Source organism: Pectinophora gossypiella, chromosome 2 (assembly GCF_024362695.1).
Source record: "Pectinophora gossypiella chromosome 2, ilPecGoss1.1, whole genome shotgun sequence".
Classification (NCBI taxonomy): domain Eukaryota; kingdom Metazoa; phylum Arthropoda; class Insecta; order Lepidoptera; family Gelechiidae; genus Pectinophora; species Pectinophora gossypiella.
The window spans coordinates 7,437,466-7,464,035 of record NC_065405.1 but is presented as its reverse complement, the minus strand read 5'-3'; the positions used below and the strand labels follow the sequence as shown (position 1 = coordinate 7,464,035).

At 37.6% G+C, this 26,570-nt stretch overlaps 1 protein-coding gene across 3 annotated transcripts in view; it reads left to right on the top strand.

Moving 5' to 3' along the window:
• LOC126377344 (uncharacterized) overlaps positions 1–26,504 on the top strand; it is a 56,567-nt gene extending 30,063 nt beyond the window's left edge. Inside the window, exons 1-6 of one of the 3 annotated variants that reach the window (XM_050025064.1) lie at positions 8,975–9,128; positions 10,930–11,169; positions 19,555–19,721; positions 22,493–22,629; positions 23,511–23,693; positions 24,073–26,504. In XM_050025064.1, coding sequence (XP_049881021.1) covers positions 11,107–11,169; positions 19,555–19,721; positions 22,493–22,629; positions 23,511–23,693; positions 24,073–24,191 — 669 coding nt within the window. In that variant the 5' untranslated portion in view covers positions 8,975–9,128; positions 10,930–11,106 and the 3' untranslated portion in view covers positions 24,192–26,504. Of the gene's footprint in view, positions 1–8,974; positions 9,129–9,359; positions 9,747–10,929; positions 11,170–19,554; positions 19,722–22,492; positions 22,630–23,510; positions 23,694–24,072 lie in introns of those variants that run through there. The other 2 variants (XM_050025072.1, XM_050025054.1) reach the window with 2 other exon arrangements.
• Positions 26,505–26,570: the final 66 nt, after the last annotated feature.

Below are 26,570 nucleotides of genomic sequence, written 5' to 3'. Positions count from 1 at the left end.
ATCGGGGTTCTTTAAGTGTTTGTTGTAGCGAGCTAATTGGCCGCCTCTATGGCTAGAGTAATCGGGCGACGCTTATTTAGAGATTTTATACTTGAATGTGGAATTCCATTTTTGTTTTCCATTCACGTGGGTGACTTATTGCAGATTTGCCACAAATGGCATTAACTACTTCACCGGAAGAAAGGGGAACTCCGAGGGTTCTCACCCGGTAAAGAAATTCCATTTGTTTTGGAGATTACAATACATAATTTATACAAAGTATGATCTACTTTCTGTTGTGAGTAATAACACTTATCTCCTTAGTGTTATAACGTTTTCACAGGGGTCCGACCTGAAGATTTCCCAGGACCGGTTCTTACAGAAGCTACTGCCTGTCTGACCTTCCAACCCGAAAGGGAAAACCAGCTCATTACAAGTTAGGTCACATAGATACTTCTCAAACCATCTCCCGGGTACTAGCGCTGATAAGGTCTTCTTCTATCGTGTGGGTTGTGAGGGTTACTATGGAGCCGCCAAAGGCCCGACAAATAGCTCATGTAATGACTTCTAACTTACATCAGTAAGTAGTAACCGGGACCAACGGCTCAACGTGCCTTCCGAAGCACGGATCATCTTACTTTCGGAGAATCTGGTGATCAGCCAGTAATGTCCTAACCAAACTTGGGACTGATGAGTTGATGAATGATTATCATTTAATGATCCAAACATGAATTCGAAAATCACTGACCTGAGCTGGGATTCTAACTTGCGAACACACAGTGAGAGTCAAACGCTCTTTAAATTAGGCTACCACGGGTCACATAACAGCACTTCAAAAAAACCTATATGAATAGTGTCATCATCATCATCATCAATTTAAGAACCACGCTCTTGTCGGTGCAGCATTTTCCATGCTACTTTTTTAAGGAAAAATAGGGCAGTGGTTTCCCTCTTGCGTTCTTTAATATAGTGTAATGCATATACATGTGTGTGTCCGTACCCATACCTAGGTGTTGTTTTATAGTATGAAGCCTGCTCGCCATTAATTAGTGCACCTACATTGTAGACGAAGGCTTGCGTTCGAGTGGATTACTTGCACCGCGGCCCAATCCCGCAACTGATTGCGGCCTCACACCTGAACACATTGACCTATATAACATAAGTTCACAATCCTATATCTCAATTGGGGTTGACAGGGGTACATCCATCGCAAGATGAGCTAAGTACCCACATCTAACCGAGCTGTTAGACCAACGCGATAGTCGAGCCAACTGTGTTAGTGAAAACTGCACGTAAGATAAATTAAGACGTAATTGGTGCAAGTCCGATACTGGGGTTCGAACCGAGGTTCCCCGTTTGAGAAGCTACCCGGTGCACCCCTACCTATATTAGGTACCTATATACAGGGTGTTAGTGACATCGTAACGAATACTGAGAGGGATGATCCAGGTGATTATTCTGAGTTAATATCAAGTGGAATTTTCCATCGCAAAAGTATAGAATTGAAAATAATTTAAAAAACTAAAAAAATAACATGAATTTTGCGACGGAAAATTCCACTTGATATTAACTCAGAATCATGGTCTGAATCATCCCTCTCAGTATTCGTTACGATGTCACTAACACCCTGTATACATTTGTATATGGAATTTTATACTTTTTATCATTTATAAACAATCTCCTTAAGTATTAAAAATGTATATGTTTTAATCTTCCGTATGGTTCGTTTGTCTTTTGTTTTTTTTTTGTCGTCTTCTGATATATCAAGGAAAATTTAATTCCACCAGTTATTGTGGACATAAAACAATAGAGTAGTAATGTAGGTATGGTAGAGATGAAAATTAAAATCAGTCAAGCGCAACACTCGAATGGATTTTCAATCATACGACTGGTTCGTATGTGGTCTTTTGCACCTTGTTAATAGCTTGAGGTCAGAGTTTATTGATGTATGAAATTATGAAATCAAAAGGTTAATTAAAACGTTAATTCTGCGCGTGAGCCAATAGTGCTGGAGTGGAAATTGTTTTTAATAATCCTCTTCTATAGATGCAGCCCTGGTGCTAAGGTTATAATTTTGTGATATGTCCCGATTTTCCCCCACTGGGATTTGAAACTGAGACCTCCGGTTCAAAAGCCCAACCATCGCTCTACCATTGGACCACAGAAACCATTTTTTTAAAATGAATATTCGAATAAGGAATGAACATTTTTTATGAATTATTAGCTTTTTTGCGCGACCTTGTAAGCGTGTGTTTCAGTTATCGCACTCGGAAGATTTTTTATTAGCCCTCTTTTCATCCCTCTAAGGGTTGATTTTCGGCATAAAAACTATGTTATGTTTTTCCCTGAGTCTCAAACGTTCTCCATACCAAATTTTATCTAAATCGGATCAGTGGTTTTAATGCCTCATAAAGTAGTTATAGTAATTTTTTATAATTTAACTTTAGGAATAACTCTATGAATAATTATATAGGTAATGATTATTATACCGAATATATTATGTACTAAAAGGTCGTAAGACCCATTGCTCTTTCCAAATTATATTGTTTAGCAATTGTGCCTGGTGGTATCGGCTTTATGAGAACAAAGTAAGTATATCTTTATTTTGTGAACACTGCATTGCAGGCAGCGTATAACTCGCTATGTGTCGTGGGTCGCGCGAGTTTGCACGTAGGAACAATGCCGCCCAACTCTGCGCCGCGCGCTCGCACGTTCTGACCTTTGCAAGGTATTTAACGTAATGATCGCCACACAGACGAAGACACAAGACCTGAAATGCATTTACTATCGTTTTATTGAATAATCACTGCAGTTTAGACGCCCAGCCGCTAGAAATACGTGATGATAGATCATATGGGCGATGAGCTGATGACCTATCACCGTGCCATAGAACTGATCGTTATAATATATATCTTGTAAGTACCAAAAAATTCTATTTACATGTGTCCCTACGCTACCCACACTTTTAGGGCCATATGTCACTAGGACACCGCGGTTGTGCCATTCAGTTGTACGGCAACAAATTAAGTACCCTTTATACAACTGCATATATATTGATGGTGGCGCAACCGTAATGGATCGTAGTGGAGGTGTCCTAGTGAGGTAGTGAGCCCATAAGATATACAATAATAATATTATTATGCTGGTGTAAGTAGAAAGTCTTTCGAAAACTGCAGCGCAGAAGACCTATAGTCCCGTCCGCAACGAAGTGCGAAATTCCCCACCCGAGTCGCCTGGATTGGCAATCTCGCCGGCTAATTGCACCGCCAGTCGTGACCTTTCCCGCAGCCCAGCTGATGCCAGCCAACGCGAGTGCAATACCAGCAACCAGCATTGTTCGCACGTACGTAACCCACCAATTCAAATAAACGTACGTGTTCCGAATCAACTTTTACGTCTTTCACTTTGTTGCTACGTCGTATTTTCTCTAAAGAATTTATTATTCTACACGAAAATAAAACACTCGTTTACTATTTACGCTTTTTTCCATACTATGTAACAGTATAAAATAAAAGTAAATAAGCAAGTATTAAAAAAAACTTGAATGGGTCTTACTAAAGCACTATAACTTTTTCAGTAGTACAAGGAAGAAACTCTTAGTAAGTACTGAGATTTTTTAACCGAATAATCGGATATTCTTCCTCTCAGACGACACCCTGAGCCAAACCTTTCAATTTTTTCTTTTAATTCTGAATAAAACCGGTTCAAGAAATCACCTAAACCTTGAGATAGGAAAGTAGGTAATCAGATTATGTAAGAGGGGCGTTTGTTTATCATGGCATCAAAGAGGTGTTTACGTGGCGACCGCGCGGCGACGGAAATAAACCGCCGCTGCAACAGGTAGCCACTGTCTTACTTTATCACCTGCTCACTACCCTGGTAACTCACTCAGTTCTCACTTCAGGTCGCAATTCGTGTCACTAGAGCGCACGGGAGAGGTAGACAAACAACGGCGGAAAGAGTCAGCTTGACATGAATCTGTGCCAATCAGTTAATCGCGCTGTCCCCAGTCTCACCGCTAACATACCTCGGGAGGTGACAGGCAACTTGAACGCCCATTACGTCTTTTAATTTTAAACATTGCCCTCGTTGTAGTGGAACTGCGTATTAAAAGTGTATATCCGCACCCATCTCCACCTTTAAAACTTGTATCTACTTGTGTAAGTTATTGTGGGCGACTAGTTTATTTTTTCGTGAAATGTGTTTGCTATGTTTGTATAGGCACCTAGTTTATTTTGCTATCTATTGTTGCTGTATGACCAACATATACCGAAGTCTATCTGTAGAAACCTATAATTGGCTCTTTTGTGATTTATATTTATGTTTATACTATTTGATGTAGCTGTTGGTTTTCCTAATAATAAATAAATAAATAGATAAAATGTTGAATCATAAACAGCGAATTGAGTTTATTTCTTATCTTAATGTGATGTTTTTTTTTTTTTTTATAGTATTACGAATATAATTTACAATGTATAAAAATAATACTGTATTTTAAAATTTAAACCCAGTCCGTAGTACAGGACGTTAGGAATATTTTAACAGTTCTTATTCCTCGCAAATATTTTAACGCTGCAGTACTTCAAAGGAAATCGCTGGTTGACACGACACAGCAGTAGGCAGCACGGTTTTCCTTGTATTCCTCATACATTTACATCAATACACAAAAATATATATACTTGTTGAAACTGAATTTGCTCGTGTAATGTTGACCTAGTTCACAGACCGAACAGGTTGACAGTCATTGTAATGATTGAAACAAGTGGTAGGTACCTGTTAACATACAGGGTGTTAGTGACATCGTAACGAATACTGAAGGGGTCGATTCAGCTCATAATTCTGAGTTAATATCAAATGGGAATTTTCCGTCGCAAAATGCATGATAATTTTTGGGTTTTCTTCTTAATTATTTTCAATTCTATACTTTTGCGATGGAAAATTCCACTTAATATTTACTCAGAATAATGAGCTGAATCATCCCTTTTCAGTATTCTTTACGATGTCACTTACACCCCGTACAAGTACGTACAGGTAGCCATACGAGCACGTATGAGTGTTAGTGACACCCAGATCATGATCCTGAGTTGATATCAAATGGAAGTTCCTGTCAGAAAATTCTTCAATTATTTTCAATTTTCAATACTTTCGCGACGGAAAATTCCACTTAATATCAAATCAAAATCATAGTCTGAAATATTGGTCAAAATTTTCTTTATGATGTCACTAACATCCTGTATTTAAATTCGTATTTCCATTAAACTTGTTCCGATGGAAAATTTTCTACTTATTTATTTCTCATTTAGTTCAACTTACGCTATTTATTTATTAGTACCATTCGTGTAGGTATTCAAACAATTTTTTAAATTATAAATATATTAATATGGATTAAGATTATAAACGTTACATAAAATCATAAGTATCCTTGTGAATTGAGTTATTTCCGTCGCACCCCTCACGCAACGACGCGACTGAACTATGAAAATACAATCCATATTCCCATTGGTGCTGAACTTGGACAATTAGAATGCATGATCTCATTTTATACTAACTATAGGCATAATACCTACTTGATATGATATATTGACAGTTAACAGTATACCTGATACCTGAGAACGATCTGGACCTGTTTTGTTCTAAAGTTTCCATGATGCGACAAAAAATTGCGAAAACTTTTTTTTGTGACGCAAGTGACTTTATTAGCCCTAGTTTGGGAATGTCAAATGTATGTAATTTACTTAATTTTTATGACTGTAAAAGAGTAAATAACTTAGCCACTATTAGGTGGAGACTTGTAATTAGCCTTTAGTTGATGTCAAAATAAATATTTTTTTATTCTGTTTAGCAGACTAATCGAGCAAGATAACCTGAAGACTAATATATGAATACAAATACAAAATAACTGATTTACATAAACAATAATGAAAATAATGTGACTCGCGATATTGAATCGAAGTATTGTGAGGGCTGCAGGATCTGTATAGAATTTATTTACGGACAATTCAATTCCATTGGAATCGAAGTGATTCTCGAACAATAGTAATAAAACACAATACTGAATGCAAGAGACATTGTAAAAGTACCTATTCAGTTTCTAAGAAATATGTTTACATTTTGATATCGATAACTCGACAAAAAGATTTTTATAGTGTATACTATCATGGCCAGATCTATGAATTGATCATTTTATGATGTGCTCGATCATTTTATCATGAAATAGAATAGCACTCAATGGCCATCGTGATGTAGTTTGGCCAGATCAATGAACACAAAACGTTTATCGACGTGAGCAACTAAATGCATAATCATGACATGGCCAAACGTTGGCAATCATATAATAAAATTAGCAACATTATCCGTCGGTATTGGCGCTGGTGTCGATTATATTTAAAACTCGATTGATATTATAATCGATGTAATCAATGTAATTGTACAATTTTCCATATCGACAATTTTGAAACTAAAAAATTAATCGACTATTCGCATTTTTATTATTCGCACGTTTCAACAATATGGTCAAGTCAACTTATGTATAATGGTATGGTCGAAGTCGAACTCTAGAAACAAAGTTAGTATAATTTCCAATAATCATATGGTTGTTACAGCTCACTACCTAGTTTAGTAAATTCCCACACGCGCGTACAAAAACCAATGCCGTTCAAACGACTATATTACATGCGAATATTATGAAACTGACTGGAAATTGGAATGATTTGACATCTGATTGCAATCGTGGGGAAAATTACCCCAAATTATATGTATGAATGTTACGGATAATGTTATTGCAACTGCATTTCAAAAGATGTAAGCGAGCAAGGTCGCTGTGCCGCCTTATCGGAGCCAATGGAGACGCGCGGGGAATTCTTGAAGAGAAGTATGATTAGCAATGCAGATCATATCCTTGGGAAAATTCCCTATAGTTATCACGATAATTTAAAAACATGCCTAGAAAACTTGACGGTCACGGCCTTCGCTTCAAGAAATGCCGGCAGCCTGTGGGTCTTTAATTATCTATTTACTTTAAATAAATATAATACATTTATTTCAAGTAACAATGACTCATGTAAGGGTTAGTAATAGACTTACATACTAGGGTTAGTATATTAAGCTATAGGAAACAATTAAAGGGAAGACATTGTTCCACTAATCTAAGATCTATCTTGTCCACGCATCAAGTTTCAAGTTCAAGTTTATTTATTTCTGAACAATTTTTACATTGTGTAGAAAATTATAAAAAAAAATAATAATAACAATATATCCCTAATAAAATAATACGAACGAGAACAGTAAATAATAATAAAACAATCAAATAAAGTTAATTAAGTCACAAAAGCGTACTATGTGAATAAAATTAATGACAAAAATTATTACCTAATTTCATTATGGCTACATGATATCAACAGCACTGATTAAAAACTACAAGAAAATACGAAAAGTAAGCGACTAAAAGTGCATCTTTCATTTACATCTAACTGGCTGGATTATCTTCAGCATAATCAGCATTATCTTCGGCATTCAGAATTAAAAAGATAGGTTTTCTTTTCGACTCTAGCCATGCATGTAACGATTAAGAGCAACGTTTTTACAATCAGCTGTGTTTATAAGTATACTTATAAAATATGAAAAATATATATGAATAAAACATGTTATGAATAGTATTACTTCAACCGCAATGTTTAGAGAATTACGCAACAGTAGGTTGCAAAAGAAACCGAATCCTATTGCCGCCTCAGTTGCTCTCTACAAATCAAAATTTTCATGTCTTGTAACTCTTGTAAGCTTCAACAAGTACCTAAAGAGAATTTCCGTTTCCCGTATGGAACGGAATCTTTCATATCGTTGAGCGAGACATGTTCCCTTTTCTAAGAGAATGCGTGTTCTTCTTCTATAATAATAATTATGATAGATTGTCTTATCTTCACTGTTAAATTCGCTAATGTTATTATGTTAGGCTAACCTGACCAATCTCAGAAACACCTTAATATTTTAAAATAAAACATCTTATGCAAATGGCCAGACACGGATCCAAAAGATCATCTCATTTCCTTCTCCAGAAAGCTTACATAAACAGGAAATTAAAAATGGTAAACAATACAGCGAGTTCACTACATTTTCTTGCAACAATGCCCTATATTGCGATGCCATCATAGAATTTAATCCGCCTTTTCAAGTGAAATGAGCAATGGAGGAAACACGAAAATAACTACTCCGCAATAATATCGCCAATCGTTCTACCATTTATTTCTTAAGTACCTATATTATTTATAGGATCGTTATGTATGAACAACGGACATTGCGTATTTATTTGTTTGTATCACAAGCTACTGCCAGTGCCTTCCAAATGGCACCTATTTATTTATATTAGATATCCGATAAATGTGAAATGTGTGCGTGACATTTTCATTACACATCACGTGAAAACCATTTTAGTACGTAATCGTCCAGGAAATGGGTGGTTTGTTTTTCGATACGGAAAACCAGTTACGATTAATAATGGATGTAAGTATCTACAAACTAGTTGTATGTTAAGTATATCTTTTTTAAAATTTATTGCGGCTTTGGTTACAATACCATTGGTATGTTATATTGTGGGATGTGTTTGTTGAGGCACGTAGCGAGCGCCAAGTGATCCCGCGATGCGATGATGTATGAGGTCGGCTACGCGCGGACGATCGCTACGATTGATTTACTACCACCATTAAACTAAGCAAAAAGACTTTCTAAGAATAAAAATAGGATATATTCCACATTTCTCAGTTGTCAACGACATGTGACGCGGTGTGAAATTAGAGTTGCGGGGTTCGGGGCGATGCGAAAATGGAATTCGTGGATATTGTATTTCCGGCCGGCACTTGTTTACTCGAGCTTTCTGCTCCCGTAAGAAAACACAGGTGAGGTATTTTGTGAATCATTAGGCGCGGGCGATGGGCGGGCGGAGCGACTGCGGCTGGCGGAGCGGGCGCTCGGGCGCTGCGGCAGTCGAGCCTCGGCCGCCGACGCCGCCGCCGCCCGAGACCCCGCCACCGCCCGCGCCCCGCGACCGCGACCGCGACGTTTCTTGTACAGTTAAATCACTCCCCCGCGGTTACCCAACTTATTTAAAAGTTACATGAAATAACTCATAGTAACACTGAAAAAGTCAATTTTAAACTGTAAGCTTCTAGTTTGTTTCGACTAACAATAAATAACATAACATAACAAATACTTAATTGCACTCACAAGAAATACAAAGAATATAACAATAACGAGTAAACAATATAACGATTTTTTTTAAAGTTGTCAAGTGATCTAAATCTGCTTGTGAAACTACAAAATATGGAGATAATACGAATAACATACAAGAGTCTTACTGAGGTGTATTGTGACATCTTTGTTGGAAGATATAGAATCTATTAAAGAGTTTAAAAAGTAATTCGTATCACCATATTTTTCTACTTTTCCATTACTTATGGTGTCCTAACAAAAGCTGCCACACACAACAATAACTCTTATATCTTAAAAATATCTGCAACTTCTACATATACAAACAGCCTATATACATCTCACTGCTGGGCACAGGCCTCCTCTCAATCAACCGCAGAGGTATGCAGCATACTCATCGCGGGTTGGTTAAAGATGCTTCCGTGCTTCAAAAGGCACGTTAAGCCGTTGGTCCCGGGCCCATATGCTACATCTTCTAAATGCGTAAAATTCGATTTAATTTTCTTTCACAGAAATTATAAAAAAATATATTATCCGTGAAAGAAAAGGAAGTACTCGTACCTAGGTAGGTAATTAGATTATTATATTTGTTTTCCTTCACAGGTAATATAATTGCTTTAAAAATGTTTCCTAAATTGTAAGAACATTCGATGTAAGCAAAACTTACATATTCTCACATCGAATCGAAAACCGTCTTCAATTATCTAAATGTATCTCACCTTAGAATTTACTGAAACCGACTTAAATATTTAAGAAACTCATTTAGTTGATTGCATACGTTCGCACTGAGATCTTTGACTCAATCAACTATTAATATTAAGTACTTACTATAAATTACACTTATATGTACAATACATAATAGATATATATGTCATACAAAATGAGGAGACAACTTACCTGAATATTTTTAAGATAAGTACCTACATGAAATGAAAATAGCTCTTGACAGTTTGCCAATCTATCACTTACAATCTTCGTGGTTTCATGAAAAAGTTTATCCTTTGTCCCGGACTTTTTCTATAACATAAAATAATAGGAAATATTGCGTCGTTAATAAAAATGTTTTCTACGCGTGAACATTTTCCGATAGAGAGAACATTACATCAATGGAAGTCAATTACTGTCTTCTCACCGCCGCTGACACTTATTTTGTAAAGATAATAAAATAATTGGCCAATCAGAAAGCCAAGTCCGGGCAGGTACACTCGCGGCAAAAAGTACTCACTTCTGAGGGACCATAGCCGCATGGGAACCAACCTGACCCCTTCCAACTTAATAACATTATGAAACTCGGCTTTGAGCCATTAACACACAAATTTTAGCTTAAACGTATTTTCTTGTTCCACTAAATTCGTATTTCGCTTAAAAGTAAGAGCCCGTGAAACTAATTTGTGCTTCGCCACGTGTTTTTTTGTTTATTTATTTGTCAATTATCTGTTACTACGAGTACTTATATTTGTCTACTACATATATATTAGTAGATATTCTGTAAAAGTTAATCATTACAGTTGATATTTCCCGTTCGTGTATCGGCTGAGAAACCAACTAGGTACTCACAAGCTCCGTTAAGAAATATATTACGAGCTGGATTAAAATTCCTTAGAAGGTATCGGATTAAGACGTCTAAGACGGATCTTTAAACATTTTAATATGTATATTTCGGGCAACTTTCGTATGTAAACATTAGAAGTAGCCTAAAAAAGCCCTATACAACTTTGTATTAAGTATATTTTTTTATTAAATATTTTCTAGTTGGATAAAGTAACCTACAGAAATAGCTTGAGACATGGTATAAATATAAGTAAAGTTATATGAAAGTGCAGTGTTACCATGAAAACTCGAAGCGGTGGCGTGAACCGTAGCGGGTGTGAGTTGCGTGACGATGGCGAGGGCGAGTAAGCGCACGCGCAGCTGAGTGACGTCAGCAGCATGGCGGGGACCATCCGGCACCTGTCCACATACCACCACGACCCTGAACCATCGGTCAACTCGGTGAGTTAAAGTTTTACAGAACTTAAGTATCTCAAAAGTCACATTTTACTTAATGAGACTAACTAAGTTACAATAAAATAACGATAGCCCATGGAATTACAGAAAACGAAGCTTTCATAAAATGAGCATTCATTATCATCACCAGTTCATGCAAGTCTCCACTGCTGGGGCAGAGGCCTTCCCTATGGATGGATAGGGAGATCGGGTCTTAAACCACCACGCGGGCCCAGTGTGGATTGGTAGTTATTAACGACTGCTAATGCAGTCGGGACCAATGGTTTAACGTGCCTTCCGAAGCACGGAGGAGCTTGAGATGAAAACTTTTTTTTTATGGTCACCCATCAACAAGTTGCTTTACTTCAACAATCGCAGACCGAGCGCGTTTACCGCTGCGCCACCGAGCTCCTCAAAATCATTATATTATCTCAAATATCCGGCAAAGTAGTTAATGCCTTCTGAAGAAAAACAATAAATAACGTCAAAAAACAATATATAAGTACACCTGAAATAAATGGATATCATTTGTTATTCGTGTTAGCGATGTACGGAGATCGCGTGACTTACAGCCTAGTGTCACGTTTTTGAATCCCGGCTCAGGCCCTAAACCAGTGTATGCGACTTTATGTGTTTGAATTCATGTTTCGATCATAGATAATTGATATCACGTGTCTAGAATTTGTCACAGACATTTAAGGTATAAGAAATATTTATCATTTTTGCAATTTTCTACTGCGAACTGATAAAGAATCTCACAAAAAAGACAATTTAAAAATCGGCGAAGTTGACTAACGAGATACTCTGGAAGGACTTATACAGTTCGTCGACGTTTTATGAAGTACTTAGCTAATAAAAGAAAGGCGCTATTTTAATCATTAATTTTTTTTAATCATTCCCCAAAAATTCTTCAACTTATTAGTCCCTATTTATTTGTGTTTTATACAAGAAACATATCATTCAAATATGATCCAATATATCCATACGACCTCCGTGGTCCAGTGGTTGAGCGTTGGACTCACAATCAGGAGGTCCCCGGTTCGATTCCCGGTGGGGATATATCACAAAAATTACTTTGTGGTCCCTAATTTGGTTAGGACATTACTGGCTGATCACCAGATTGTCCGAAAGTAAGATGATCCGTGGTTCGGAAGGCACGTTAAGCCGTCGGTCCCGGTTACTACTTACTGATGTAAGTACCTAAGTAGGCGTTACATGAGCCATGTCAGGGGCAGGGGTGTACTTTTGCGACGGACAATTTCACTTGATATCTTCTCAGAATCATGGTTTGAATCATTCCTTAAAGTTTTCGCTACGATGTCACTAACACGCTGTATAAATAGACTAAAGTAGACTGACGAAACTTTATAAGGTGAATGTAATTGGTAGAGTCGCAAGAAAAAGCCTAGAAGCGAATCACCACGATCGCTTCAAGGACGTTCTATTGAAAGGCCAGGTCAAGAGTGCTCTGAACTGACGAGCACGTGATGAGAGTGAGGTGTCTCAGGAATTCAAATTCAAATTCGAAATTCAAATTCAAAAATATCTTTATTCAGTAGGTAACATAGTTACACTTTGAATCGTCAATATTTACATAACGAACGTCTCATCCGCCTAAAACTACTGCAGCTTCTCACAACCTGTATATCCGGGAAAAGAAGCTGCAAGAATAACCTCGGCACAGGACCCTAGACGTTCTTTAAAAAAAACATAAAATATTGTTATACAATTGAGTAATTTAGCTGCCTAATATCAGTTCTCAGACAGAATAATCCTAGAGTTATAGTAAGTGTGCCTACCGCAATGCCAGGTAAGGGGCCTCCTAGATAGCCATCCTTTACAGTTCTATTTGGACACATACCCAAACATTAATACTTTACTGTTTATTTTTCCTTATACTATACAGGTGTAAGTGACATCGCATCGTAACGAAAACTTTGACGGATGATTCTGCGTCGCAAAAGTATGGAACTGAAAATAATTAAAAAAACACCAAAATTGACATGCATTTTCCGACAGGAAATTTCACTTGGTATAAGCTCAGAATCACGGTCTTAATTATCCCCCTCAGTATTCGTTACGGTGTCACTTAAACCCTGTTATATACGAGTAATCGAATACATCACTTCACACAATGAATCACTATAATTTTTACAAAAAAATTAATGTGATCTCTATTAAAATGAGAATCAAATTCATTGCCAATGTCTGTATAAGTGTCATCAAAAGTTATAACGTGACATACTTCCGAAACATTAGACGCCGTCGGAATCCAATAAAACTTGAGTTTCTCGTAACCCGATGCAATCTGGTCCCCGCTATACCCATATTATCCGACACCTACTGCCTTGTCTCCCTTTTCTCGACGAAGAGGTCACGAACACGAGAAATTAAATTTATCTCGTTCCTTTTATAAAAGACGGCTTATAGTAATTCCTAACCGTACCTGAATAATATCTTTGAAGTAAAAGAAGTCTTATAATATGATTGCATGAAGTCATATAGAAGTCAAAGCTTTTATAACCCACTGAACTCATAACAAGTTAAGCTCCAGTTAGCGTTCCGTTTGCCAGGCATATTTGTATGGATTCATATCTCATGTACGCTCGTGTTACCTTTGCTACGGCGTAGCAAAAGCTACAGGCGAATGCCTACGTGTAGGCAGTCATCGATCAATTTCCGTAGTACCTCATTCATATAATTACAACATGCAATATTTTTCCCGAATGTATACTTTAGTTGTAATATGTATACAAATATTCATATTTTTCCCAAATGAAATTATCATGTAGCGCGTTAAACCACAGTGAAAGGTCAAACATATGAACCTGAAAATTAAATAAATCATGATTTAAATCCGTAGTGCTGAAACAGCATTCAGAATTTTACTAGTACGCTGTATTTTTCAACATTCGCATACATTTTTATTTTTAATTCGATTTTGTTTCTGAAATAAAATCAATGGTGCGGTCAAAGCCAGTTGTGGTTATAAAATCGTTGTTCAGTTCGTTTTGTCACGTATTGTCTAACTTTTCCTCTAAACTATTTGAAACTGCGAACAAAATTCATTTGCTTTTTCAATAGCGTGAAAGTCGGGTAGCGATCTAAAGTTAAAAAAGTTTTCTAATCGATGTTGACCTGAATCATTCAAATAAGTTTAGTCATAAGAAAAGCAAAAAGACATTGTGGAGCTTTTTATTGACCTATTATATCTGCCTCAAACCAGCAGCAGAGCAGCGCGGTGATTGAGGGGAGGCATGTGCCCAGCAGTGGGACGTATATGTTGTTGTCTGGTGTTACCTCAACCGAATTCCCCAGTCCCCACTTACCTCGAATGTGGAGCTCTGCAGGCTTTTATTATTAAACAAAGGCTATGATGTACTGTCCCCACGAGCTCATTACATTCCATGATAAGACTTCGAAACAGTAAAATATACACCGGTCTTTGCATATTCCAAGTAAAACTTTGAGGGATGATTCAAACCATGATTCTGAGTTGATATATATCAAGTGGAATTTCCCGTCGCAAAAGTACGGAACTGAAAATAATAAAAAATACTTCATGAATTTTCTGACAGGAAATGCCACTTGATATCAACTCAGAGTCAGGGTCTGAATCGTCCCCCTCAGTATTTGTTACGGTGTCACTAACACTCATACGCACTTGTATGGCTACCTGTACGTACTTGTACAGGGTATAATTGACATCGTAACGAATACTAATTTCAGCTCATTATTCTGAGTTAATATCAAGTGGAATTTTCCATCACAAAAGTATAGTATAGTAGTAAAAATTTAAAAAATATATCGTGAATTTTGCGACAGACAGTTCTACTTGATATTAACTCAGAACATGGTCTGAATCATCCCCCTCTGTATTCGTTACGATGTCACTAACACTCTGTACGTGTAAGTGCGATGTCTGCTTTCACTCACATCATTCACAAGGTATTGTGAATGCATGATATTGTTTCATGTTTGTCGGCGTTTTAAATAACTTAATCAAAAAGAAATCCTTTCACGCCGTCAAAGTATCGGGAACGGTTTCTTCGGTAGTAAAAGTATGAGAAACATTCGATGGATACTAAGGGACGATAACTCGTGATGTTCCAAGCTGGTTGACTTATCACCCCGGGAATGTCGTATAGCAATCGGCGGTGGGTTTGTCTCTATTGCTATATTTACCTAAGTACCTCAAACGTTTTACTAAGTACTTTTTTTATACTTAATATATACTATTACTGTATTGCACCGTCCCCTATTTCAGTGTATATCATTTCCTTTCATCCTAAGGTCTAACGGCTTCCGTGGTCCAGTGGTATGAGCGTTCGGCTCACAATCCGGAGGTCCCGGTTTCAAATCCCGGTGGGCACATATCACGAAAATCACTTTGTGATCCCCAGTTTGGTTAGGACATTATAGGTTGATCACCTGATTGTCCGAAAGTAAGATGATCCGTGCTTCGGAAGCCTTTGATCTCGGTTACTAATTACTGATGCAAGTTAGTAATCGTTACATGAGCCATATCAGGGGCCTTTGGCGGCTCAATAGTAACCCTGACACCAGGGTTTATGGGGTTGGTAATCCACCTCACAACGCACACGATAGAAGAAGATCTTAAGGTGCCCGTTGCTTGGAAGAAATGCTGATTAGCAATAAGTCCGCCGATTGTACTTCTGTCCTTATTTTTATGTGCAATAGTGTTTTCAATTGAATTGAAAAGTCTCTATTTTATAGGGATTTCTAGCAATTTGTGGTTCTACATACTCCGACAGAGATTATGAGTTTATATAAGTGCGCAATTTATGAGTGGCACGTGTTTGTAGAGGTTTCGGAACTTGTAGCTAACCCCGTTTTCAGTGTTAGAGGCATCCAAAGGCCTCTGACTTAGCTTAATGACTGACATTTGTTAATAGCCTAGAAGCATAAGTTCTACGTACAATGCAAAGAACTTCGCAACAATTACAAAAGTACTTTGTTAAGGATGATTAATACAACATTTAGTCGCCCGCTGCTGATCGCTGCTTAAATTCCTTCGTTTTCACGCTACAAAAATTATAGCCACCTACTCACGCGTGTGGCGATAATTTTATATTCCTTCCTACTTCCTCTGTGACATTTACACGAGTCATGCCGGGAATTACACACACGTGATAAATCGTCGTGACGTGTGCCCGTGCAACCGGTTCGGTTACAGCTACTGAACAGCTAATAACTCGTGTTTAAAAAAAATATATTTAAATTCAATTTGCTTTTACCTAGAGACTCAGCGCGAGCTAAAAACATGAAACGCGTTCAGCTGTGTCCTTGTAGTTAAATCGTAAAAACCGACCGAGTGATCCTTTCTAATATGAAAATCCGATAATCCATCCGGGCTGATTACCATAATATGGACCATCACATCATATCGATTCGGTTTTCGTATCAAAGCGGCTGCACCTTGTGCCACTGACTACCCTATTAGGGATAAACGGGCGTAAGTTTATATTACGTATGCATTTATTTGCTTAGGATAGTTCGGACATGAAGAGAGACTAAATGAAAGTAGACTTACGAAAATTATTTATGATGTGGGTGTAAATGGTAGAGTTGGAAGACGAAGACCTAGGCGTACGTATCGCGTTCATAACCAAGTTGTTTTAAAGAGAGAGTATGCATAGTCGACGAATAAGTCTTTGATGAGAGTGGAAGAAGCTTTTTTTTTCTTTTTTTGACGTGACTTATTGTAGATTTGCCGCAGATGGCATTAACTACTTGGCCGGACAGATGGGGAGCGCTGAAGGCTCTCACCCGGTACAACGTTTAAGACAACAGGCCTGAGGGTGCCCAGTTGGGCGCGAACCTCGGCTCAGCGCGTCGTCTCAGAGGAAAAATATTTGAAAGAATTAATCGACCCTAGTGGGTCGATAGCAATAAGCGCTGAATGAGGGAAATCGTCGACCACGCCGGCGGGATCGGTATCGGGGCCCTGAAGTGTTTGGTGTCGGCGAGCTGATTGGCTGCCTCTATGGCTAGAGTAATCGGGTCGTCAGGATCGTATATTACGTCCTTCGAGTGGAAGAAGCAAACAGCATCGTAGTAAGTGTAATTTCATAGAAATAGACGTAATCTTATGTTAATTTCATTTCAAGTATTAGTTCACTATTTATATTCCTTAGGTACCTACGAGCACATTCTTTCCAATCGCGTATTGAGTTTCAGCGTCTCTGAAAACAATTTCGCTGTCATAGTACCTACTTATCTTATCAAATTCAAAATCAATAACCAATTATGTACTTCTTTTGTATAAGGAACCCCAAATAAACCTATCGAATACGTTGTAATATAATTATCCCCCATTGTATTAAAATGATGTAAAGTAATGATTTGAGATCTCATTTTAATTTGGTTGCTTTAAAATGAGAACGGCTGTATATGTATTTTAACCCTTAAAATAAAACATACAATTCATTTTATATTTATAACTTAATTTCGTAGCCGCGATGGCTTTTTACTGATTTCCACAAACCCGTAATTAGTTGGAGCGTTAAAAATCCAACAATTACTATAAAATATTTCCAGCACAATCGAATGTTCGAATGGACTAATGATATATAATTTAAAAGTAGATATATATCGATATGATTGTCAATTACTGTTATAAAATATATACAGTCATATTAAATTATATATCAACGCCTTTTCACGCCAATAGTATATTATTTATTGCTTTGGCGTACAAGAAGTATTAAATTAAAAGACAGAAATTGTATTGCAACCTTAGGCTAGGCTAATTACTTTTAGAGATTCAAGAAAATGTGAAAGTACTCGTATTACTTTATGCTACCATTAAGAAAGTTTTAAATCCCGCCAGTTTACTAAGAAATTATCTTCGCCCCAAACATAAGTTTGTGAAAGATTTATTGTATCAATTTATTTCTACCGTTAGCAGTATCGACGTCTGTATAAACATACTGATAGGAATAAATAAATAACTCGCTTAATTCCAAGTTTATTTACGTGTTGGAACTGCTTAAGATTAAAAAAGTATTTGTAATAGTTAAGTACATAAACAGGTGTGAACATTTCAAAAATACACACAGAATAATGAATGCTGCAATAGTCAGGGCTCACGCGATCATAAATATTTTTTGTCTCCTTGGATTATTGTGCTTTCATGGCCCTATGATGCAATCCAATTTAGTAACCTACCTGTAGGTCAGCAGTTCTACTGGCTTCAAAAGGCAGACCCACTATTTTACACATTTTTTCTCCAACTCAAGATACCTATTGACATTGCGAATCCATTGTCAAAATTAAAATCGGCATCCATCAACATTTTCGCTTCGACGAAGTAATATTTTTCCTGCATACAGTAAAAACGTCTCTTCGACAGATTGAAATTGACTGAAGCTTTCGTTACAAAAAACTGACCAAGAGCGTGTCGGACTAGCTTACAAAAGGGTTCTGTAAGTAGTTCGATCTAAAAGCTTTTGTTTAAATTTTCCATCAACCATATCAAAAGTTTTAAGAAAATGTAAGAAAGTATTTTTTTTAGACAAACCGTGATACTTAATTTTAGTTAACGACACCAATGATTCCTGTTTGACAACAGAATCCTAAAAACATCCATTTCGTGTGGAGAGTGCGGGCGGCGGCGATCGAGTGACGCGCTGATAAATGAGCGGATTGATCATTTGCAATGTTGGCATTGCGTCTCTTTTGTCTATTGGCTATTTTAGGTTATGAATCACGTACATGTGTTCCTGTCGGCTTTACTTCGGGTTTGGCACACAAGCTTTGCGTAAAAAATGCGTTCAGGAGCAATAAATCATGGCCGTGTTACGCTGAGCCCGCGGCTTTCGTTCGCTTGCTGCAAATCGCGGTGGATGGACAATTAGCAGGGCGGGGCCCGAGTTTCCTCACAATTTATCGTATGTTGCCGATACAGATGTACCGGGCCATTAAGTAAATTTTTCGCTCGACTACAACGTCCAGAAACCCTACAGTAAATTGGTTACGAAGTGTAATCCGGTCTACCGTGAACTTGTCTGATGAGGTTTTTGTGTTTTCGTTGTTTCTGCCTAATGAGAAAAGGGACGGTAGGTATAAGAACATATTCTTTTTAACAAATCTTATCATTAAGTCATTACTTAAGTACAAGGTAAAAATGACGAGTGGTAAGTCTCGACCATCGTTTTTCAAGTGTCTTCAATTCGCAACGAACAACACAATTTCTACCTCTCATCACAAACAATTTACCTTTTTTCATTATATCTTGGTAGGTATGATATCTGTCAGAATATGTGTTTTTCACAATAGGCTCTATCTTCCTGTCCTGCTGCTATACGCTCCATGCTATACTTAATACAAACAATATTCCGAGCACTAACTCTTAATTTCCCCCCTCAGCTGATAACGGAGATCAACGTGCAGCTGGCGCTGTTCCGTGACCTGCTGATCCACATAGGGCAGGCACACGACTGCCCCGAGCTACGCGAGCGCGTGCGCCGGCTGCGGCGCGCCTGCGTCGAGGCCACCAAGCAGACCAGCCAGCTCGTACTGCCTAATTGCAAGAAGTAAGTGCCCCGTGTTATAGTTGAATGAAATGAAAATGAAAAAGGAATAAAACGAATTTAGGGAATTTAATTTTTAAGGAATTTGCTTAAATACATTTTAAAAATAACCTTCCCACTAAGTAAACTAGTTCACTTGTGTTGGGAAATGACTCGCAACCTCGCAACGTTAAAACAACCAGCCATCAGCGACAAGTAGTTAACGCACTTTTTCATACATTTTGTTGAAATTCGCCACACACGTGTAGCCGGTAGCGCATCGTCCGCGAGTCGCCACTTGTGGTCGCTTCGGCCCACACAAGACTCCGACATCTGCCACTATCGCGCTGCCCGACCTCCCGCGCGGTTAACAGTTAGATGTCCTACTGTTATAATTCCTTACTTTAATGTTTACATATTAGTATTTCCTTGCATAGTTATCCTAAGACCCCGCAGCAGAGAGCGGGCTACAAAAACTGGCAGCTTCCGAACACCGATGGATGCCGCGAGCTTTTGCCACTGTTACAAATGCGCTGTCGGCTAGTGGTTTTTTTGTCTAATTATCTTGTATAGAATCAAACATATGCCAACCAATTTTGCTCAATACATTCAAATATCAGCCTTATTTCAGAGTTGAACACAAAGCCCCCTTCGTGATAATAGTGTAGGTAATGTGATGGAAACTGGAATAATATCACCTATTCCGTACACATAATCCAGCCTTTGTGAACATTACCCACTAGTTAACGATGACAAAGCATTAAGTACTAAAACCAAAATAATAGCAAGCAATAGGTACCTTATAATCTTTGTGAGTGATATTCAATAAGTATGTAGATTGATGTCTAATTAGCATCATTATGCGATTTACGGCACATTAATTCTACGCTACGCCGCTCTAAACAATATTGTTTGTCCAGGAATTGCTAATACACCAATTAGGTATGATGTGAGATTTGGATGTTTGCCAAATACGCCCACCGCGATGCATTTAATTAACCTTCGTGTCGTATGCAATGTGTCGTAAGCAAATTGAAACAAACAATTAATGATAAAATGGCACAACAAAATACAGCAGTACTTTGGTTATAAATTTTCGTTGGGGTTGGATTGGAAACAATGGAGTGTATTGTATCGCGGTCCGGGTTGGACAGCCGGAGCGAAGTCCTAAATCCGCGAAACCCCGGGGGCAAAGAGTGTCTGCGGCGAGATTAATGCTCCTTCACGATCGGATAAATGGCTCTGTACGCACAAGGAACCATGCACAGGCTAGATAATTCAGATATATACAACGTCATCAGAAAAATATGTCCTCCCTTTCAGTTCGTGTATACTGGACCCACGTTTCGTTCCTAGCGTTCAAACGATTTATGTACTTACTTACTGTAAATTTGCGATGTAAATATTCTGATCAGAACATAAAAAAGAACCGCTAGGGTTATCGTAACAATAAATAAACAAAGCACGTGAAAAATAATGGCTAAGATTTACGAAATATATCAGAAAAAGCAAATTTTAACGTTGATTCAAGTATTTATCGCGTAACACAAACCGCAAAGCAGACAAATTGTACAAAATTGTGTCGTTGCCTTTTATACAAACGCAAATACAAAATTATTTGCATTTCAAAGGGCGAACCACTCGTTCTCGAAGCAAAATTCGTAGCTAACTAATTACGGCGGAAAAGTTTTTTACCTTTTCAATGGGTTCATTCAAAATGATGGGGATCTCCAAACTAATAAATCTTTCGTGGGTTCTTACAAGGGTCTCCCAACCGGAGGATCATTTCATATACTTTCTTTTCTGCATACTAAGTAAATACTTTACGAGGGCTTTTGAAACTGAGTTTTGGATGGAATGTAGAAAAAGTCCTAGCCGTTACTTGGCTGCAAGCCATCGCATCGGTGCCCGTTAAATTGTTGCGGTTCTTGCAAAGTATTCATCAAATAATATTTTGGCAAGTATCCCGGTGCTAAAGCCATTTAATTACTTCATTATATTTACGTTACAAGCGCATTCTCTAGTGGATTAAAATTGAGGATGTGTAGTAAATAATAAAGAGGTTCACCTACAGGTACAGTGCAAGGACCAAGTCGGCGGCGTGCCAACGACTTGCATGCCACCCTGACGTTGTTTACAAACAAAGGCACCAGTTGGTCGCACTATTATGTTTACTCTGGACCCAACGACTTATGTGTATAGATAGACACGCCTGGCCACTACTAAAGCGTTATAAGTCGGTAAAGAGTTTGTGAAAGTAAACGCACCTCTACACTAGCACATTTTGGTATATTCTATAAAGTCGGCTGGATACATGATTATACTCTCAGTGAAATGGCAATGAAGAATGAGTTTCATTTTCACATCCATTTCGGCGTTATATAGCTGCAAGGAACATAAAACTAAATCTCCATTTTGAAATATCCACTAGTGAAATATGTTCGAGATACGATCGTAATCTGTAATATACTTCCTATCTTTCAGAGCGTCGTCTATAGTCTGCTTCGGACTTGAAGAATAATTGAAAGTTACTTGTTCTGAACTAGAGTAAAGATAAGACTTACTTGTGGCTCTGCCCACAATTTAGGGTCAAGACTAGGTATTGCGCGTCGTATGCAAATGGTTATTATATGACGCTGGCTTGCATACCTCCTCCTCTCTCATCTCGTCCACACGAAGCCGCATATTAGGACTACGTAAGGTTGAACAGCTGCATGTTGTCATCCGATTACTTGTGGCTATATTTGCTATTGGGCATGTGTTCATAGGTATATATAAGTTAATGTGACCTGCAGGCCAGCGGCGGGGGAGAGCGTGACGGAGCAGCCGCAGCTGGTGCTGCTGTACTTCATGGCGCAGCTGCTGCTCCGCGAGCTGGCCAAGTGTCACCGCCTCGTGCAGCTCGTGCCCATGGACATGACTTCCTACTACGGTGAGCAACACATTACAATACTGTATGCATCATTGCGGAATGGGAACATATAACACAAACGATAGAATTAAACAAATAGTACAAAATTATAACCATTACCATTCATAACAATAATAATAAAACATATGAATGCACACAGATTCGCAGGACATTTACAAGGAAAACTTATTCATTCACCCTTCCAACCCAAGGCGTTAACAAGGATTTATTCCCTAACGCTAACAAAATAATCCGAACGCCCTAAATAAATACTACACGCACGGTTTGATCGCATGTAATTTGAGCTAACTTAACCTCTAGTTACTTCCAAACCCTTTAATCGTCCACATCTGTTCTGTACAACGTAATTTAGTCCTCAGCTATATCCCAATGATACAATACCTATCGAACGACTCTTAGGAAATATTAATAAAGCTTTGGGCCTAACTGCGTCTATTGAGCCGGCTGCTTAAAATTTCATATTGTAGTTATAGCCGTCGATCAACTTCCTAAGTAAAATTGCTACATTATGAAAGAATTAGTTGCTGAAATATTAAATCTAATTTGCCTTCCCAATCCGATCCTAATTGTGAAACTCATTTATCATGCAAGAGAACCACAGAGATAGCTAATTGAAGTCGGCAAACATGCCGAGCGGCTGGAAAAACAACAATCCCTCTCATGGTGTGAAAATACTCTCCGTAACAAGGAAAGACATTCTGTTAAATTACTTTTTGACAGTCAAAGCACTTCGCTTCGACACATTTCGGGCACAAAATGGTTTTCAATTATCTTCGGCTTCGATATAAAAAAAATACATAATAATACGAAATATCAGTATCGCGTGAACGAGGAAAATATCTGACTTTGATATCCTTTTATATTTGATGTTTTTGTGACAGAAAACCGTGCTGGCCCTTCAAATTTCGGCAACGTGATCAGTCAGATTCTGCTGTGCAAGCAGATCACTCCAGACTTCAACCAGGAGGAGCTGTGCAGCATCGTAAAGGACACGCAGGAGATCACCAGGATAGTCAACGACATTCAAGAGCTTTTGCCACAGGCAGAGAATCTCAACCATTTAGGTATGGTAACGTTTTGATATTATATGCTAATGCTATTTCAACAGAAGTCGATACAAGTATATCAATCCAATGCTCTCCAGCTGTATTAAGTCGTAGGCTAGTAACACACTCGTATTAACAAAACGTGAAGACGAGGGCCATTTACATAAAAGGATTATGAGCTTTGCGCCGCGTCTGCGTCTTCCCATTGACATTAAGAACACTTTGTGGTGGAGTGCGGGAAAAATGCTCTTTTATTTGGTCGCGACGCCTTGCCATTTCTGCAATTGTCCCTGCTTAATGTTTGAATTATTTTGAGTCTTATGCAATGTTAATATGATCCTGGGTCCTTATTTCGGCATTATAAATGATGTGCTTCAGTTTTGTTTTGTTGTTGCAGAGACGAATGTGGCGTTGAAAGGCGAGGACGTGAATGGACTATGGCGGAACAAGCGGAGAGGGTCTCTGTACAAGAGCATGGGCGTACTGTGCTGTATGTCACGGCCTAACTACCTCTGAGGGTGACGGGCCTCGCCGGCGCGCCGCAGCAGCTAGAAGCTGACGCCCCGACGACTGCCCGCGGTCCACAACCACACACCCTAGACTTTGCAACAAGTGTTCAGTGACATACATCATAATACTTTATATGTGTTAGTACTAGTGAGGAAAAGTGGTGCGTGTACATGTACAGAGTAGAAAATGAAAGGGTCCATTAAATTGTTTAATTAGTAGTTCAAACAGTGACTTAGCCAATTCAAATGTAAAGGCGGCTGGTGTAAAATTATACATATACACGTCATGAACGTTTAGTAGTTCAATTATAACTTTAATTATATACTATGATATGAAGATAATTATGTAAATGTAAATTGCAACGGAATAAAATACATATTGTGAATTGCCTGGAACGGGATCAATTGCGTTAAGTAGAATAAATTTGAATTGTAGATATTTAATAGTTTCTGCACCAAATTCGCGGTTTTCAACTTTATTTTTATGCAGTACAGTCTTCAGTCGTTGCTGCAAAATGTAGAAAGTATTCGATATTCGGCCGTAAGTACACTTTTCAATGTTCAGTACAGATAGTTAAAAATACATCAAGAAGCGTCTGTACGGTAGAGCCCGCGTATATTTTAGGTTAAATCGAAATAAACTCGTGTAAGAATTTTAGATATTAACTCTAGTGAATGATCATTCATATGTTATACGGACCGGATTTGTGTAAAATGGTGGGTAACTTTAACAAACACGTGAATAGAGTCACATATTATGTACCTTCGCCGATTTTAAGATATTCCTCACACATTAAATAATTATTTATTTTCCAGTCATCTCAACTCATATTAAGAACTTACTTGTCATGTGAACTCATGTGAAGATGTGTGTATGCGACGTAAACCTTAACTATGCTATTGTTTCGTTACTTACTTGTCTTCCAATAAAAAAGTAGTTTATTTTTTCATCATATAAGATACTTATTACGTTATTTCAGTATTAATTATGCTATAATTATATTTCGTGTACACGCAATTGGGTAATTTCCTGGTCAAAGATAATTATGAAATTCTGATTACTTACTAAATAAAGACCGATCAAGTTAAAGGTGACAAAAACCTTTTCTTTTTCTATGTAACTTATTTATGAATTTTAATAAAGAAAATGTAATAATAAGTGCGATATTTTGACACGTCCCACGTTGCTTTTTCATATAAATTCCATAGTAATTTCGTGATTTGACGTTTAGTAAATAGTAAATGATTTGAGTAGTTGGAAACTACCCTATTGTCTGATAACCGCATTATAAATGCACATTATGTTCGTGTGAGTATAAATTGTTTTTTAGATATTATAAAAAATAATTATAATATACATATATTATGGCCTAGTCAAACTATATTTAAATCTTGTACAATAATTTGAGCCACATATTCTAGTCAATTAATGTAATTCCCGAAATTATTTTGAACTACTTATTGCATAGGCTACATGTATTGTGATTGGTTAGAGAAAGATAAAGAATCTTTACATTTTTGTAAGAAATGCAGTATTCAATTAGAACATATGTAATTCACTCGTACTATAATAAGTAATCAAAATCATATTTACTTAGACGTTATATTTCAACACAGACTGTTGTTAAACGTTCATTATCAAGTGACAATCGATAGCGTGCTTACAATAAGCAACTCAAGTTCTGTGTATTATATATGTAAATAATCTTCACTCTCAGATAACACGATACAAAAAATGTAACAATGGAACGTAAAATAAGCTCATAAAACACACATTTCAATTATTCGGCTGCGAGGCTATTTATAATTCACTCGACATTCAGTAATACGTATTTTATCAGCCCTGTTTTGCAAATATTTGAATTGAAATACAATCGTGAAAATGTATTTGCAGCTTCAAAAACGATACCCTCGCCGGGCCGCGTGTGTGCGCTGCTCCCAGGCCAACTTGCCATACATTCCACGTAACACATACATTATTACGTAGTCTAAGTTACACTCGGTGTCTCCGGTGACTAACTAGAGAAACATAATATATTGTCAACAGAACTCTAGATATTTTATATTAAGTTGTATTACTGTATATTACGAGCTATAGGCCGATAGAGCTCACGATTTTAATAATTAGATAGAGCACTGTTACACTTAGGCAATAATCGACTATTTATTTTTATTCCTAATTGATCAAGATTACTAAAAACGTAGTAGTCAGTGTTAAGTATATTGTTCTCTTTAATAATGCAATTTATGGAAACTTATTATGTACTGTGCACTAAAGTGATGACTGTGATATACTTACTCATAAAATAAATTATAGAAGAAGATGCATTAGTAAAAATATGATTAAATAAAGACGCACTTTTATTTGGTAACCCTTATCGATTTT